Source organism: Spinacia oleracea, chromosome 2, assembly GCF_020520425.1.
Source record: "Spinacia oleracea cultivar Varoflay chromosome 2, BTI_SOV_V1, whole genome shotgun sequence".
Classification (NCBI taxonomy): Eukaryota; Viridiplantae; Streptophyta; class Magnoliopsida; order Caryophyllales; family Amaranthaceae; genus Spinacia; species Spinacia oleracea.
In genome coordinates, this window is record NC_079488.1 from 51,972,365 (window position 1) to 51,988,725 (window position 16,361).

General features: G+C 35.8%; 2 protein-coding genes across 3 annotated transcripts in view; one reads left to right on the plus strand and one right to left on the minus strand.

Moving 5' to 3' along the window:
• Positions 1 to 15,791, minus strand: part of LOC110804797 (twinkle homolog protein, chloroplastic/mitochondrial) — a 49,318-nt gene extending 33,527 nt beyond the window's left edge. The window contains exons 1-5 of one of the 2 annotated variants that reach the window (XM_022010402.2): positions 15,290 to 15,791; positions 14,654 to 14,778; positions 12,639 to 12,694; positions 12,502 to 12,559; positions 11,961 to 12,068 (exon numbers count right to left, since the gene is read on the minus strand). In XM_022010402.2, coding sequence (XP_021866094.1) covers positions 11,961 to 12,068; positions 12,502 to 12,559; positions 12,639 to 12,694; positions 14,654 to 14,778; positions 15,290 to 15,560 — 618 coding nt within the window. In that variant the 5' untranslated portion in view covers positions 15,561 to 15,791. Of the gene's footprint in view, positions 1 to 11,960; positions 12,069 to 12,501; positions 12,560 to 12,638; positions 12,695 to 14,653; positions 14,797 to 15,289 lie in introns of both variants that reach the window. The other variant, XM_056836803.1, reaches the window with a different exon arrangement.
• On the plus strand, positions 708 to 3,519 carry LOC110804799 (uncharacterized). Its single transcript, XM_022010403.2, has 3 exons — positions 708 to 1,639; positions 1,742 to 2,551; positions 2,654 to 3,519. Exons 1-3 carry the CDS (start codon positions 850 to 852, stop codon positions 3,274 to 3,276), a joined length of 2,223 nt encoding a protein of 740 aa, XP_021866095.2. The 5' UTR covers positions 708 to 849; the 3' UTR covers positions 3,277 to 3,519.
• Positions 15,792 to 16,361: the final 570 nt, after the last annotated feature.

The following is a 16,361-nucleotide window of genomic DNA, read 5'->3' on the forward strand; positions in this document are numbered from 1 at the left end:
TCTCGCCGGAGTTCCACGCATCTCTAGGTACGTTTAATTTTTCTTTTTCTTTTTCTTTCTCTTTTTGTTTTCCCCTCTTTTCGATTTTCTACTTCTCTGTTCTTCTCCATCTCTTTTTTTTTCGGTTTAATTCTTCTCTGCGACTCTGCTCTGTTCTTCTTCTCTGAGCTCTATTCTTCTTCTTTGAGCTCTGTTCTTCGTTTTTGGTTTGAGGGGTTTTGGGGCTTGAGTTTCTGTTTTCTTTTTGAGTGGTTTTACTGCTTTATATATTTGAGGGGTTGTGGGCTCTGTTCTCTTCTCCATCTGGCGTTTATTTATTTAGTTTTGTAGATTTTTTATTCTCTTGCTTTTTGTTTCTGCCCCACATATAAATTATTTATGGATGATAGTGACCAAAACGTGAATTGATGACAATAATATTAATAAAAAGGCACTAAAGGCAGTAGCTTTTTTCTTGTTTTGGTTTTCAATAATAATTTTATTATATGTCAGTAACTTGATTGATAGTGTTTAGGCCCCATCACATTCCCAACTTGATTATTTTAATAAATGGCATGCAACAATCAAGATGCAACCAGAATAATTTCAATAATAGTTTATATTAAAATTTAAAAGGCAGTAGGCAGTAGCTTGTTTTTTTTCTTTGTTTTTTGCTCTGTTTTTTCTTTTTTTGCAATTGGTTTCTAATTTCCTTTTAATATTAGGATGGCTACTAATGAGGGGGGTTTAAGCACACCTTCCTTAGATACCGTGGATCCGGCAAGAAAGTATGGTAAACCGGAACCTACTAATAAGACCAATTGGCATTGTAGCTTTTGTGGTAAAGTGACAAAAGGAGGGGTTCTACGAATGAAGCAACATTTGGTAGGAGGTTTTAGAAATGTGACTAAGTGTCCTACTTGTCCCGAGCATGTGAGGGAGGAAGTGAAGCTTTTTATGATCAAGAAAGCACAAGCTAAAATTGAGAGTCAAATGATGCCAATGGTTAACCAATTTGATCGTGATGATGATGATGAGGAAGAACAAGATTGTGAAATCATGAATTCAAAAAGTAGCCAACAACTTCGCAAAAAACCAAAAGTCAAGGGTCCCATGGATTTCTTTGTCACTTCTCCTTCCGAAAATGTCTTGAAAGGTAGAAAAGATAGAAAATATATCTTTGGTGCTTGTGATAAGCAATTGAGAGACAAGACTTGTAAAGCGATTGCAAAGTGGTTTTATGATGCGGGGATACCCTTTCATGCGGCTACTTATGATAGTTTCAAAGGCATGCTTGATGCCGTTGCACAATATGGCATGGGATTCAAGCCACCAAGCATGCATGAGCTAAGAGTTCCTCTCCTCAAGAGTAAAGTAGAGGAGATTGATAAACTAAAGGAAGAGCACAAGAAAGAGTGGGCAACAAAAGGTTGTTCAATTATGTCCGATGGATGGCGTGATTCGATTGCCTCAAAAGACATTGTGAACTTTCTTGTCAACTCTCCAAAAGGCTCTTTCTTCATAAAATCCATGGATGTTTCCAATGTTGTGAAAGATGCGGATTTGTTGTTTCATATGCTTGATGACATGGTAGAGGAAGTTGGAGAACAAAATGTAATCCAAGTGGTGACGGATAACGCATCCAATTATGTTAAGGCCGGTAAGAGATATAGATCTTCTTCTTACTTTATATGTTATATTTTATTTCCTTTTATTTGAAACTAATTAACTAAATGTCTTTTCTTTTGTTATAAATTTGTAGGAAGATTGTTGGAGGCTAAAAGACAACATCTTTATTGGACTCCTTGCGCCGCACATTGTTTAGACTTGATGTTGGAAGATATTGGGAAAATTCCTAAGGTCAAGAATGCTTTGAAGAAATGCATCTTCATGAATGGTTATATATATAACCATATATCTCTTGTGAACTTGATGAGGAAATTCACAAATCAAAGGAATTTGCATAGGCCGGCGGTTACAAGATTTGCTACATCTTTCATTACTCTTGCTCAATTTCATAAGCAAAAGAGTAACTTGAGGAAGATGGTTACTTCTCAAGAGTGGAATACCTCTAAGTGGTCAAAGGATGTGGGAGGAAAGAAAATAGCAACATACTTTTTGCAAGACACTTTTTGGAGAAATGTCTTATATGCTCTTAAGTTGACCGGTCCACTAGTTAAGGTGCTTAGAATTGTTGATGGAGAGAAAAAGCCTCCTATGGGATATATTTATGAAGCCATGGATAGGGTTAAGGAGACTATCTCTAAGAGTTTTGGAATGAAAGAGGAGGAATACAAAGAAGCTTTTGAGTTCATTGATAAAAGATGGAATTGTCAACTTCATCGACCTTTGCATGCGGCCGGTTATTATCTAAACCCCGAGATCCATTATGATAATGTTGAAAATGTCGAATGTGAAGAAGTGATGTTGGGTTTGTATGATTGTATTGGAAGGATAGTTCCGGATGTTGAAACTCAAGAGAAGATTCTTTTGGAATTGGATTCATTTAAGAATGCCACCGGTCTCTTTGGTCATTATATGGCTATAAGACAAAGAAAGACCAAATCCCCATGTAATAAATAACTAACTACCCTAAGTTTATAAAACTTTAAGTATATCAATTGTTTTATGTTGAAATTAATTGATCACTAACTTAATTTTATTATTTTTGTAGCGGATTGGTGGTCTAGTTATGGATCTTCAACTCCCGACCTCAAGAATTTTGCCATAAAGGTTCTTAGCCTAACTTGTAGTGCTACGGGTTGTGAGAGAAATTGGGGTGTTTTTCAACAACTTCACTCCAAAAAGAGGAATCGGTTGGCACAAAGTCGTTTGAATGACATGGTGTATGTGAAAGCTAATCGAGCTTTAGAGCGCCGATATAAGAGAAAAGACACCATTGATCCCGTTCTTTTGAGAGAGATTGATGAGAGTAATGAGTGGTTACTTGGGAGAATGGAAGAGAATTCTTCGGATGATGAAGGTGATCTTGTATTTGAGGGTGATGACTTGACATGGGCTAGTGTTAGTAGAGCCGCCGGAGCCAATGATCCAATCTATGGCACTAGAGGAGCAACAAGGGTTGCTAGGGAGTCCATGCCATCCTCATCTAGAGTTGATAAAGGAAAAGGGCCGACTACTACCTCCACTTCTAAATTTTCTCGTCGAGTTGTGATTGTGGATGATGATGAAGAGGATGAGGAAGAGGATATTGGTGAAGATGGAGATTATCTAGATGATGAGGATGAGTATGATGCTATCGATGATGATGAAGATTATGATGATGATGAGCTCTAGGAGCATAGGGGCGACTATAAGCTTGAAAAACCGAGTTTGCTTTTCTTTTTTCCTTTTTCTAGTCTTTCTACTTACTTGCTTATGTTGGTTGTGACTTTTGTGAGCTTGTGACTTACTCTAAGCCTTTGGTTAGTACTTTAGACTCTTAGACGTATGCCGGTTTGATGTCTAGTAATGAATTATGCTTCCTTTTGTTAATTTATGCATTTATAATATAAGAAACGTATTGTTTTAAGTACAAAATATGTTCTAGATATGATTTTAAAGGTTTTTGGCACTTAAGATGCGCTTCACCTACGAAAAGCCCGCGCTTTCGCTTTGCGCTTTAGCTCCAGGGCCCTTGTGCGCTTCGGTGCGCTTCGCGCTTTTTAAAACTAAGTTTTTATTAGATTCAACTCTCATTCCTTAATACGCCGATACGCGTGTCGGTCAACATGTAACTCCTAATAATAAAATACAGAGGGAGTATTTAGGATTTAGAAGAGTTGGATTTGGGCTCAAAGTCATCATGCAGCTGAATACTGGATTTTTGGGGTCTCGCCCCGTACACCGACTATGTTGCCGAAACAGACTTTATGGAAGAACTTTGCGGACTTGTATGCATGGGTTTTCAAAATCTGGTTCCGGCAGGAAAAAAAGACCAGAAACAGACCGATTTTTGACCAGACCGAACCAATTAATTAAGATCCGGTCTACGGTCCTTCAAATTTTGGTTTTCGGTCTAGTCAATACCCGGAATTTTTCGGTTCGTACCAGTTGACCCATGTTAAATTAAATAAATCATTATTCTTTTCTAGTACCTAAATCGTGTTATTTTCTTTTGTTTTCCTACACTTTAGTCTTTAGTCTTCAATACCAGTCTCTATTCCCGCAAAATGGAGAACTAAAGTTTGGAAAGGGTTCTAACTATACATTTTGTAGAAATAAATAACCTCGCAAATAGTATGAAGACACATTCAATAATTTCGGTCCAATCCGATCTAAACCCGGACCAGATCGGAAAAGTAGGTATGGTCCGGTCTGGACCGTAATTTTCTCAGTCCGGTATTCGGTCCACAAAATTTCTTGATTCTGGTTACTGTCCAAATTGGTTCATGTCCGGTATTGGACCAACAAACATCCTTGTATGTGCATTGAAGATTTTCGGAATTTTTCCTACGTTTTTAGATCTACTTGCGAGTTCGACAAGGCGAAATTTTACGGTTCACCGACGAGCATTTTTCTGACGCGATTCACGCATTCTATTTATGTTATTGTTAATTTTAGTGTATAAAAAGGCGTGCCTAGGCAACGAGGCTCAAGGCGCACAATTATGTCGCTTAAGTTGTCCTAGGCGAGGCGATTTGAATGAGGCGAGAAAAAGGTGCATAAGGGGCTAAGGCTTCGCCTTTGTGCGCCTAAATGAAATTGTTTTAAAATGTCTTTTTTTATGGACTTTTGATAGTCCTTATCATGCACTGGACCACACAATACACTTTCCTTAACATCAAATGGTGGACAAAGAGTCCAAAAAGAAGAAGAAGAAAGAAAAAAGAAGAAGAAGAAGAAGAAGAAGAAGAAGAAGAAGAAGAAGAAGAAGAAGAAGAAGAAGAAGAAGAAGAAGAAGAAGAAGAAGAAGAAGAAAGCAGAAGACGGATCAGGATCATATGATCAGTCGTCTGTAGCATCATCATCATCAGCTCTCCTTGAAGAAACTTTTTTTCCGGGGTACACTCTCGCTTCTACCTCTTTCTCTCTCATCAAATCTTATACTTCCTTTGTTCCTTAAATATTGCACCACGGTTGACTTTACGCTTCCCTTTGCATACTTTAACTCTTAATATCTCGAATAATGTATGAGTAAAAATTATAAAAATTATATATTTAGAAAATATTTATTGGTACGAATCTAACAAGATGTCACATGATTACAATTTTTCTTAGGTAGGAATCACAAAAATTGAACAAAGGTATAGTGTGAGTAGTGTAAAAAACAAGATGGTGCAATATATATGGAACGGAGGAAGTATTTATCTTCTACCTCTCTTTCTCTCTCATAAAATCTTATCTTTGTCTTCTACCTCTCTTTCTCTCTCATAAAATCTTATCTTTGTCTTCTACCTCTCTTTCTCTCTCATCGGACTTAACTTTTTTATTCATAAAAATCTTCTTTTTATGGACTAAAGTAAACTGATTATTTTTATCTTGCACTTGTCACGTTCAAAAAAAGGATGTACCAATTATTTAATTTTTTTTATAAGAACATTAAATAATATTTCAACCATCATTTAACAATCAATCTTTCAACTATGAACACATTTATTATTCTATTTACTATAACTTCCCTTGCTATGCATCTAGAAAAACAAACGATGGTCGAACAGTTAATATTCTTTATTTTCTAGCATGGAGAGTGATGCCAATTTTACAAGAAAGTCTGATTTGGGTTGGAAGCATGGGTATTTAGCTGATCTTAAAAACACAAATGATGTGACATGGGAAATTAGCCAAAGGTAGGATTCACAGGCTTAAACAACATGTAGCCGGTGAATATGGGAACATAACAGAGTGTAAAAAGTGTCTTCAGCATGTGAGAGACGAGATCACCGATTTCTTGGCCAAAAAGAAGAATGCTCCAGAGACAATAGTTATGACACATGAGCATGATATGACTGATTTTGATTATATAGATGAGATGCTTTTGGTAACTAAACCAACAGGGAAAGAAATCAGAATTCTACTAAACAAGTTCGACCAATGGATGCTTTTTTCGAGTCTCCGACGCAAACAACGGGCAAGCAAAAAACACTTAAGGAATCCTACAAGAAAGAGCAAAGGAAGAAGGCGTGTGCTGAATTTGCTAAATGAATGTATGATGCAGGAACACCCTTCAATGCTCTCAATTACCCTAGCTTTAAAGTTGCAATTGATTGCGTAACGACAGCTGGAATCGAAATGAACGACCAAGTGCATATGAAGTAAGAGTTACGTTCTTGAAACAAGAAGTTGAAAGCACTAATGAGAAAATGAGGAATCATGGACGAGAATGGTTCAAAACAAGTTGTTGTTTATCTGATGTCTGGACATGAACATGGACAGATAGGTGGAAGGATGATCATTAACTTCCTAGTTGTTCAAAAGGAAGCATGTTCCTAGAGTCTGTTGATGCTCAAACTATTCAAAGATAGGAGGTAAGCTATTTACAAATTATATCTGACAATGGGAGCAATTTTGTGGCTGCTGGTGAACTATTAATGGCAAAGTATAAGCATTTGTATTGGACTTCATGTGCTGCTCACTACATTGATCTTTTACTTCGAAGATATTGGACACATTCCAATCATTGATCGAGTCTTGAATTAAGAATTCAAGTTAACAACTTCCTTTATCAACGCCCAGGCTTGTTGAATATGATAAGGGAATTTACTAAGCAAGAAACATGCTAAGGTCGAGAAAGACAAGATTCTCCATTTTTTTATCACACTTTCATCCATTCACAAACAGCAAGATAATCTAAGAAAGATGTTCACCTCTCAAGAATGGAGAACTAGTAAATGGGCTAAGGAACCCGAAGGGAAAAGAAAAGAGTCGTTGATACTATTTTGATGTCTTCCTTTAGGAATGGCACTATGTATTCATTAATATTAAGTGGTCCTCTAGTTCATGCACTTAGGTTGGTTGATGAAGAGAGAAAACCTGCCATGGGATATATATAAATACATATATATATATATATATATATATATATATATATATATATATATATATATATAGGGTTCCCCTCCAATGAGAAGAACCTTATAATGAGAAGAATGAGAAAGAGTATGGGCCGTTAGATTGCAGATGTATATACGGATAAGATTTAAAAGGAAAAAAATATCTTATTTTCATCCGCACACCGCACACGTGCTTTACTTTTGGGTTTCTTACTAAACTCAATCATCTTCTTATCCCATTTCTCTCTCCTCCCTTCACCCACCCTCCATTAACGGATCTACGAATTCAACCAAAGATTCAGCAATTGAATAATTAATGTTGTTTTATTCCTCTTGATCATATGGAGTGACCCAGGTGATATGTAAATTAGGCCATTTTTTTTTTAGTATGATTATTGGGCTCATTCTTTTTGGGTGAAATTTGATGTACCATGGTCTGATAAATTAAGCTTTTCGAAGAAAAAATATAGATCTTGTTTGAATTAGAATCTTGTTAACGTGTTGTTAGATTGTTGTGTATGAAATTGTCGGGCTCGTCTCAACCGGATTATAGTCGGATTAAGTTTCCTCCATTAGATCAGATTCCTCCTTCTCAGTTTCTCTCTCCTTTGTGTTGTGTGAAGATTTGCTTAATTGATTAAAGATACATTTGCTCATTTGTTTTTGTTTTCTTGCTCATTTACGCAAATGAGCAAATTTGTTTTGCTTAGTTGAAATAAATGAGCGAATTTGTTTTGTTCCGCCATTATTGGGTTCTTCAAACTCTCACTGGCTGCTATTGGTGTTGTGATAGTTATTAATCAGATCATGAATCATGAACATTAAATAAAACTAAAATGTTTATTTAATTTTTGTTCATTTATACTAAATGAGCAACTGTTTTGCTCATTTATACTAAATGAGCAACTGTTTTGCTCATTTATACTAAATGAGCATTTTTTTTGCTCATCTATACTAAATGAGCAATATTTTTGCTCATCTATACTAAATGAGCAATTTTTTTTTGCTCAATTATATAAATGAGCAAAATTCGCTCAAACACTTCCGCCATTACTTTGTTTCGATCTTAAATATTAATGGCTTTGCTTGTGCTTCTTCGAAACAGTTGTGATTTTTGGATTTCATCTCGTCCCCTCCTCATTCTTTTTTCCTCTTGTTTAACATTATATTTTATTTCAATTTTTTCTTTATTTTTCTAACTATGGAGGATGATGATGGAGGCTTGGTGGCTGTAGCAGGTGGGAACACGATGACGGTGCAACTAGTGGTTGGGTGCAGGTAAGGGCGAGGAGAGAGAAAAGGAGGGAGGGAGTGAGGGTGCCATGGATTATGCTCTGAAGGTATAATTTGTGAAGGATGGGAACAAAATAAAGGAAATTTGGATCTAATCTTGACCGCCTGTTGTATGATCTTTGAACACGTCAAACTCCTTCTCATTTTTCTCATTTTAAGCCTCCTTCTCAATTGAGTGTAAATCTATATATATATATATATATATATATATATATATATATATATATATATATATATATATATATATATATATATATATATGAGGTTATGAACCGTGCTAAAGAAGCTATTGCATTTGCAACATCATTCAATGGTAGTAAGTTTGATATGTTCATATTTTATAGTGTTTTTACCCCCGTCCCTTAGTACTTTTTGATCTCAAATGAGCTCTTCGGAGCGATTTTTAGTACTAATGTGCTCCTTATAGTGTGTTTGTAGTTTCAGGTTCATCATTGTAGGAATTAGCATATTTTTGTGCATTTCCTACTCATTTGAATCAATACAAGAGATTATGTACTTTCGAGAGCACAAACATTAAGTTGGAAGAGTTTTGAAGCAAAGCGAATAACGAAAGAAGTAGAAAAATGACTATAGTCCACTATTTTAATCATAACTCAAGTTCTACAACTCCAAATGAACTAATTCCAATTGGGTTGGATTCTAGACTTCAATAGCTTTCCAACAAGTGGTCACTCTCCTAATTCCGACGAATAACGAAGGAGATATGGCGTTTTGAAGATAGAGGATCGTGCAGTTTCGTCACGCGCCCGATCGGGCGGGCTTCGCCCGATCCGGATCGGGCGGTCATTCTGGGCGCTGTTCTGGGCATTTCGCAACCGCCCGATCGGGCGGAATTTCGCCCGATCGGGCCGACTATCGAGCAGAATGCCCGATCGGGCGGGCGTTCGCCCGATTGGGCGACGCCAACCCCTGCTGCTTTTTCGCGAGTTTTTATTTCCGATTTTGGGCTATATTTTTGGCAAACTATAAATACTAGCCCCTTTTATTTTTAGTGGCACTTTATTTTCTAGGATTGAAACCTTAGTATTATTTTCCTTAGCCTAGTTTTCTCTCTAGTTTATGCAAAAACACTTAGTTTAATTCTCAATAAAAATTCAAGCTTTCACTTCCCTTTGTTCTTCAAATAGGTATTATTTCTTATTTCAATTCATTGTCTTGCTTTAATAATGCTTTCAATTATGATTATTGCTTTGTTTATTGTCAATGCTTGAGTAGTTTAATTTCTAGGGTTGGGGATCCATGAATAATATGAAGGGATGATTGAATGATTATGATTGTTGGCATTGTAATTGATTCCTATTGATTGGTTTATTTCACTATACAATTAGATTTGCGCAGGTTTAATTGTGGTAGTTATGAAATATCAAATTAAGATTCGAGAGATGCAATTTGATGTTTAGCCTTGTGTCAATAGGTGGAATTAGAGTTAATACGTAGCGAGAGTCCGTTAATTCTAAGTCTATGATTAGTATCGACTTGAGAGAGCATGCTAGTCTAATTAATTACTTTGTTGATTATTGTGATTGTTCAATGTCCTGGATTATTATTTGTTGGCGAACCTATACCCTAGATTCCTTAATATATTGATTCATTCGTGTTTAATTATCGTTCGTAATCTTAGTATACAAACCACCAACCAACTCTTGTTCACAATAGTCTAGATTAATTAATTGATAGTAGAAAGAACGCATGTTTCCCTGTGGATTCGATCCTGACTTCCCTTGCTACCTAGCTAGTGGACCTTAGGTTATTTTTGATTAGGTGATACGACTTTAGCCTGTCATAAGTCCAAGTAAAGTATTGGGATGATCAATAAGAGATGGGAGTGTCAACTACATCGCCCTGTACATGTTGCTGGACACCTCTTGAACCCTGAGTTTTTTATGACAATCCTCAAATTGAACAATGTGAAGAAGTGGCAAGTGATTTGTATGAATGTGTTCTAAGGTTAGTCCCAGCCCTTGAAAAGCAAGATAACATTATGCAAGAGCTTACATCTTACAAGGAAGCACATGGTTTGTATGGTAATCCAATGGCTATTATACACAAAAGGCAAGGCTAAGGTAACGAAATGTTCCTCCCCGGTAATCTGATAATCTCTAATAATTTATTCATTAACTACATGTACTACAACCTAATTTATTGCAGCTGAATGGTGGGCTTGTTATGGTACTTCGACACCTACTTTACAACAGTTTTCCATAAAGATTTTAAGCCTTACATGTAGTGCATCGGGTTGTGAGAGAAATTGGAGCACATTTGAGCATGTAAGTGGTGGTGCAGCTAGTTAAGTGCTTTATAATTATATAATTATATTACTTATATACTGAATTTGTTGCTATCATTCTCATAGATTCACACCAAGAAGAGGAACAGGCTCACACAAGCTCGACTAAACTAATTGGTGTTTGTTAAGTACAATTGGGCATTGCTTGATATAATTATATTACTTATATACTGAATTTGTTGCTATCATTCTCATAGATTCACACCAAGAAGAGGAACAGGCTCACACAAGCTCGACTAAACTACTTGGTGTTTGTTAAGTACAAGTTCCGTGATAAAATTGACCCAATAGCTATGAAAGATATTGATGACTCTAATGAATATTTGACTAGGAGGACAACATAAGATGTTGAAGATGATTTGATATTTGAGGAGGAAGAGGGTCTTACTTGGGGACAAGTTGCTAGTGTTGCTGGAGTACATGAAGAAAGATTTAACTTTAGATCAAGAGAAAGTAGGCTTGGAGGAAGTGATGGGCAATACAAGTGGGGTTACTACATAAAGGTAAACCATAAGACAAGAAGAGGAAGAAGAAGAAGAATACGACGATGAAGGCTATCAGTTACTGGATGGAGATAATTTGGAGGGTTATGTTGTTTTTACAGCATAAGATGATGATATAATATGATTAATCAAGTCATGTCCTTTAGAAGTTTTGATATCATCAATGAAGCTAGCTTTGTTTACTTTGTAGTATCTTTATTTCCTATTGCATATTTGCATGATAAAAGAGGAGGTTTTATGTTGTTTATAGTAAAATGAATGAAATGCAGATCTTTTTGTTGAACAATTATGTGTTTTTATAGTCTATTTTAGTGGGATGTGTATGCATATGAGTGAACCTATGCCCTAAGCTTTTTATTATTTGATATATTCTAATTGTTTTTGTTCTTTAATTATTAGTTTCTTAGCATAATTATTAAGTTCCCTTTCATAGTCTAATTTCTTGTAGTTAATAGTAATCACTAATAAGAAAGTTATCTACTTGTGGAATACGATCCTGATCTCCCTACTACATTAGTTACGTGGTGAACCTTAGGTTTATCTTTGATTAGGTATGTGATTTATCCTATTATCTGGGTAAAAAAACTTATGAGAGAAGTATCACCTCTTAAGATAGATAAAACTTCTCTATGCAAAGCTCATTAATCTATCGGAAATAATAACAGACTACAAAGAAATTGTCATGAAGCATATACCGCAAATAAATGAATGTTTAAACAACTAGATAAGTGCCACTCAACAAAAGTTATACTTCCCTGAGATACTTAGAGCTAAGTAAGCACAACTCGCTATTCACTTTCAAATATGTTAATATTTTGTTTTTTTCTTTTATATGTATGTCATTCAAATAAATAAAACCATATTAATGGTGAAAATAAAATTTACCTCAGTACAAAGTGGCTCTAGCCCAAGACTCTTCTCTGATAATTCTTTTTTTTCAGCTTTCATAATATGGCTCAACTTCTCAATGGACGACCGAACATTAGCAGCAGCCTACAAACATATGCAGTGTGTCATCGACGATAGAATTGTCTGAGGCTCACAGCTACCACATGGGAATTACATTCAAAAGAAAAATGAACTACGTCCTCTGGCTCAAAAGAATGTTCCTCGTTGACTAACGCAAAGTTTAAACAAGACAATAAATTATGTGCCTGAAAAGTTGAATTGACAAATTATAAAATAGACTAATATATAATGCTGTATTAAGATAAATGATGCGCTGTGTAGGGAAAATGGTATAGATATAGATATCGTCCATAAATAATTGCTCAAGACTTCAGTTTCGAGACCTCAAAGTAAAATGAAGGAAGCATAAATACAGGGAGAGTACCTAAGTATTCAAGAAATGATCATTTAATCTCAAAAGAAACAGACCACTTAAAAGAATAAAATCAAAGCCGACTACAATGAACAAAAGCTCTACCATTGTGTTGCCCTGCCAACCACATTTTCCACGGAAACAAAGCCACACCGCAGAATTCCTGCAGCAGCGGAAGAATTGAGAACTGTATACATCTGAAAAACAATAGGACAAAAATACTAGGCAAAAATGAAGCATACCCATCTTCACTTATGTGCAACGACAAGGAATGCTCACCCGAATCACCACCTTTACACTGCAAGAGGAAAGTATCCGCTAATGACCAAAACTTTTTTTTAACTAAAGCTTAATAACCAGAAAATGTTACACTGCCTTAAGTGAACAATTCAGCATTTACAAGTCCCAATCATTTGCAATTGATGATAGATTTCTGAGATAACCATATCCAATACCTTCTTTCAACATACTCCAAAGACAACCAAATTCTCTACCCATGCTAGGATACTAAAATGGAAGACTTCTAAGTTCTAAAGTATCAATCCAAACATGAATTTATCTCTTTCATTGAATCAAGATACCCTGAAGTTCAGATTATATAGTTAGCTCAGTATATGCTTTCTTGTCGGTCTACCATTCAAAAAGAAAGCACACTATTTCTTCACTACAGAGGGAATTGAATGACTCCGAAATGTACCCCCTTCATTCTATATTAACACGGAGAAAAAGAGAGTTCCAAACACACAAGAACCTCAGCATGGGTTCAGATACATTAGTCATCTCCTTTATGTATGATAATAAGGAAAATAAATATCTAATAGAAAGAGAATAAAATGCATCAAATCATGCTATCCTTTCCCTCCATAAAGATCACTCACATGAGTCGTATAATGACAAAGAAGCTAAGAAACACACTCAAGTCCCATAACACCTCCATATCATCAAATTTAATAAGATCCAGAGTCTGGAAAGGTCAAGGTGTCATTTCCCTATACTTAGAAAGGCCAGAGCCATTCCAATGAGGCGCATTGAGGAACCAGAAGGTGCATCAAGCGCTCAGGGCACAGAGGCAACAAGGTGCCGCTTTTTCGGCATGATTTAAATGCTTTTTCATTCCCTTCATATTAAAAGTACTTTTGATGTTGTTTACATAACATGGACTTACTGCACCATATACTCCCCCTTAACACCAGATATTACTAAATCTGACACAATATGTTGTTAAATGTTCATTTCTCTCCTGTTGACTCGTATGTTTACTCTTACAGTTCCTTCTCTCTCTCCTTTTGTTGGTCTCCTGTCTGCATTTTCTGTCTCCAAAACGATGATAATGGTTTGACTTGTAACCTCTCTTTTTCATTTCTGTTCTCCTTGGACCTGTTCTCTTTTGTTTATTTACTGCCAGTCAGATCTACATTTGGATTGCATGATGTAAAATGAACATTTAACGATCTAATTTATCAATAAAAGAGTTCAACTATTCTTGCACTAACAAGTAACCAGTTAACCACTCCCGACCCACCACTTGTTGATTGTGTCATGTGTAGCACCACCATCAAAGACCATATGATTTCAAAACAGCAAAGCCCTCATATAAATAGTGCTTTCATCATCAATTTCACTACCCTAAGGCAGAGATCATAGATTTTGATAACAGCATTTTCAAACAAAATAGAACAAAGAACATGATCCTGTTGTGGACAATCTTAGACGGCCACTATAGGGATTTGATTTTAGAACATGTTATAGCCCAAACACCATCCTCAGAGACAAATACTAGCTTACCATTATGAAATTCATCTCCTTCATGCAATAAGGTGAACAATTCCGAAAGATAATTGGCTTACAAACTCCATACTATGGCCTAGATTCTAGAACCCTCATTCAGAGAAGAAGATAGTAGCTTATCAGTCTCAAATTCATACTCAATACCTTTTTATTGATCCCTTAATATATGACATTCCTATGATTATTTTTGCTATAAAATCATTGCTTATTTTTGCTATTGTGACTCTTCAGTTCAAGTATCTATGTCAGATACTCAATACTTGAACATGGGTGTAACACTTAGAAACTTCATTTTGAACCAAAATCACGCCAATTTTTTATAATAATACCGTATTTGACCTTAGGACCAACGCTTACCTATGCTTGACCATTTCTAGCAGTGTGAGAAACATATGAATCAATAACATATTTACAAAAACAACAGATCAATATTGAAATAGTAATCAACTAGTCAATACTCAATACTTACCATAGGGCACAACAAGTTATTATATTGGCCTTCTTCAGGGTCGTGACCTTTAATGCCAAGCTCATCCAATTTCTTCATCAGCTTACTAAGTCTATGAGATTGAGGAGGTAAAGCTTCCACAGGTACTGCACAAAAAGAGCCAGCTAAAGCCATGAATGAATGTCATGATTACAAAAGGGCTATATAGTCCCAATAATAAGGAAACAGCAACCAAAGAAACAAAATTTACTTACCACAGCAATTACCTCGTAATATTTGAACTATATGTTCGTACTTTTTAAACTATATGTTCATCCGGGGACTAGAACACTCATTTTACTCCCAAGATCATGATAGAATTTTCACTTTGTCACAATAATAAGAAACCAGCAACTAAAAGAACCAATACTTGCCTCCATATCAAATTAGCAATTGCACTAAAATGTTAGTAACCTTTGAACTACATGTTCATAATTTTTGAATTTTACATGCTCATAACGGGACTTAAATCCGCACCCTAGCTCCGTAAACATGACATAATTTTTTATCAATAACAGCAACCACAATAACCAAAATGTAACAATGCATAATAAATTAAAATAAGGGCCCACAAAGAATAACACATGAATATTCATTGAGAAATAAAAGAAGAACTACCTGATAAACTAGGATGAGCGGCATAACACAACCCAGCAGTTCTGAGTGAAGTAGGGCGAACATCGGAAGTGGGTATTGAAGAATAAGCGAATAAATGCACTTTGGGAGAGCAAAAAAGCTGCCTTCGAAACGTAGAACAGGGAGAAGGAGAAATAGGCTTAAATTGAGGCAAAATTTTGGAGTTAAACATAGGAAAATCAGAGGATAATAGCAGTCTATGAAGACTAGAATGACGATTGTGAGTGTGACAGTAGGAATTTAGACGGAGCATGTCGCTTATTTTGCTCAGCAAGCTACCATTAGCACTGAAATGCGGCGGCAGCGGAACCGGCGACGGCGATAAGTGGTTTTCTCGGCTGAGGCTCGCGAAAGCAGGCGTGGCCAAATGCTCTGTTTTTCGCGCTGTCTTCTCCTCTAATTCTCTCTCTTCGTCTTGTGAACTGATTTGTGCGGAGCAAGGATTGAATTGTTTTGTTCAATTTAAAAATTAAAAAAAAAAAAAAAAAAGGAGTATATTAGGTATAGCAAGACTGAATTTGACTCGTAAACTAAAAATCAGGGGTGGGCATTTCGGGTATTCCGTCCTATCCGAAATTGTCCAATTCTTAAATGGATTTGGTCCATACTATGGCCCGTTTAGTTAATATTCTTGGAATAAGTTGTAACTAGTGTGTTCCCCGGGCGATGCCTCGGGTTTCTACTTTAAATAATACTTCCTCCGTCTTTTAATACTCGCAACGTTTGTTAGTTTCACGCATGCCAATGCACAACTTTGATCATTTATATCTTAAATTCTCTTTAGGCAAAAATTTATAAAAAGTTAATATTTTGAAAATACACATTGAGACGAATCTAACAAAATCCAACATGACTATGTTTTATCTTATATAAAATGCACTAAGAATAGTCAAAGTAGATTATATGAATAGTAGCAAAAGTCCAAACGTTGCGAGTATTAAAAGACGGATGAAGTATAATTTGATTTTAGTATGAATAATCGTTACTTTGAACTATTTTATCTCCTTAAAAATTATTTGGTATCCAACTAAAATGTTTTTTCCATCACGAATCT

Excerpts from the sequence above, each read along its gene's own strand:
- LOC110804799 (XM_022010403.2), top strand. The coding sequence starts at position 850 with ATGAAGCAACATTTGGTAGGAGGTTTTAGAAATGTGACTAAGTGTCCT. Across the intron at positions 1,640-1,741 it reads ATCCAATTATGTTAAGGCCG|GAAGATTGTTGGAGGCTAAA; the intron begins GTAAGAGATATA and ends ATAAATTTGTAG. Across the intron at positions 2,552-2,653 it reads AAGAAAGACCAAATCCCCAT|CGGATTGGTGGTCTAGTTAT; the intron begins GTAATAAATAAC and ends TTATTTTTGTAG.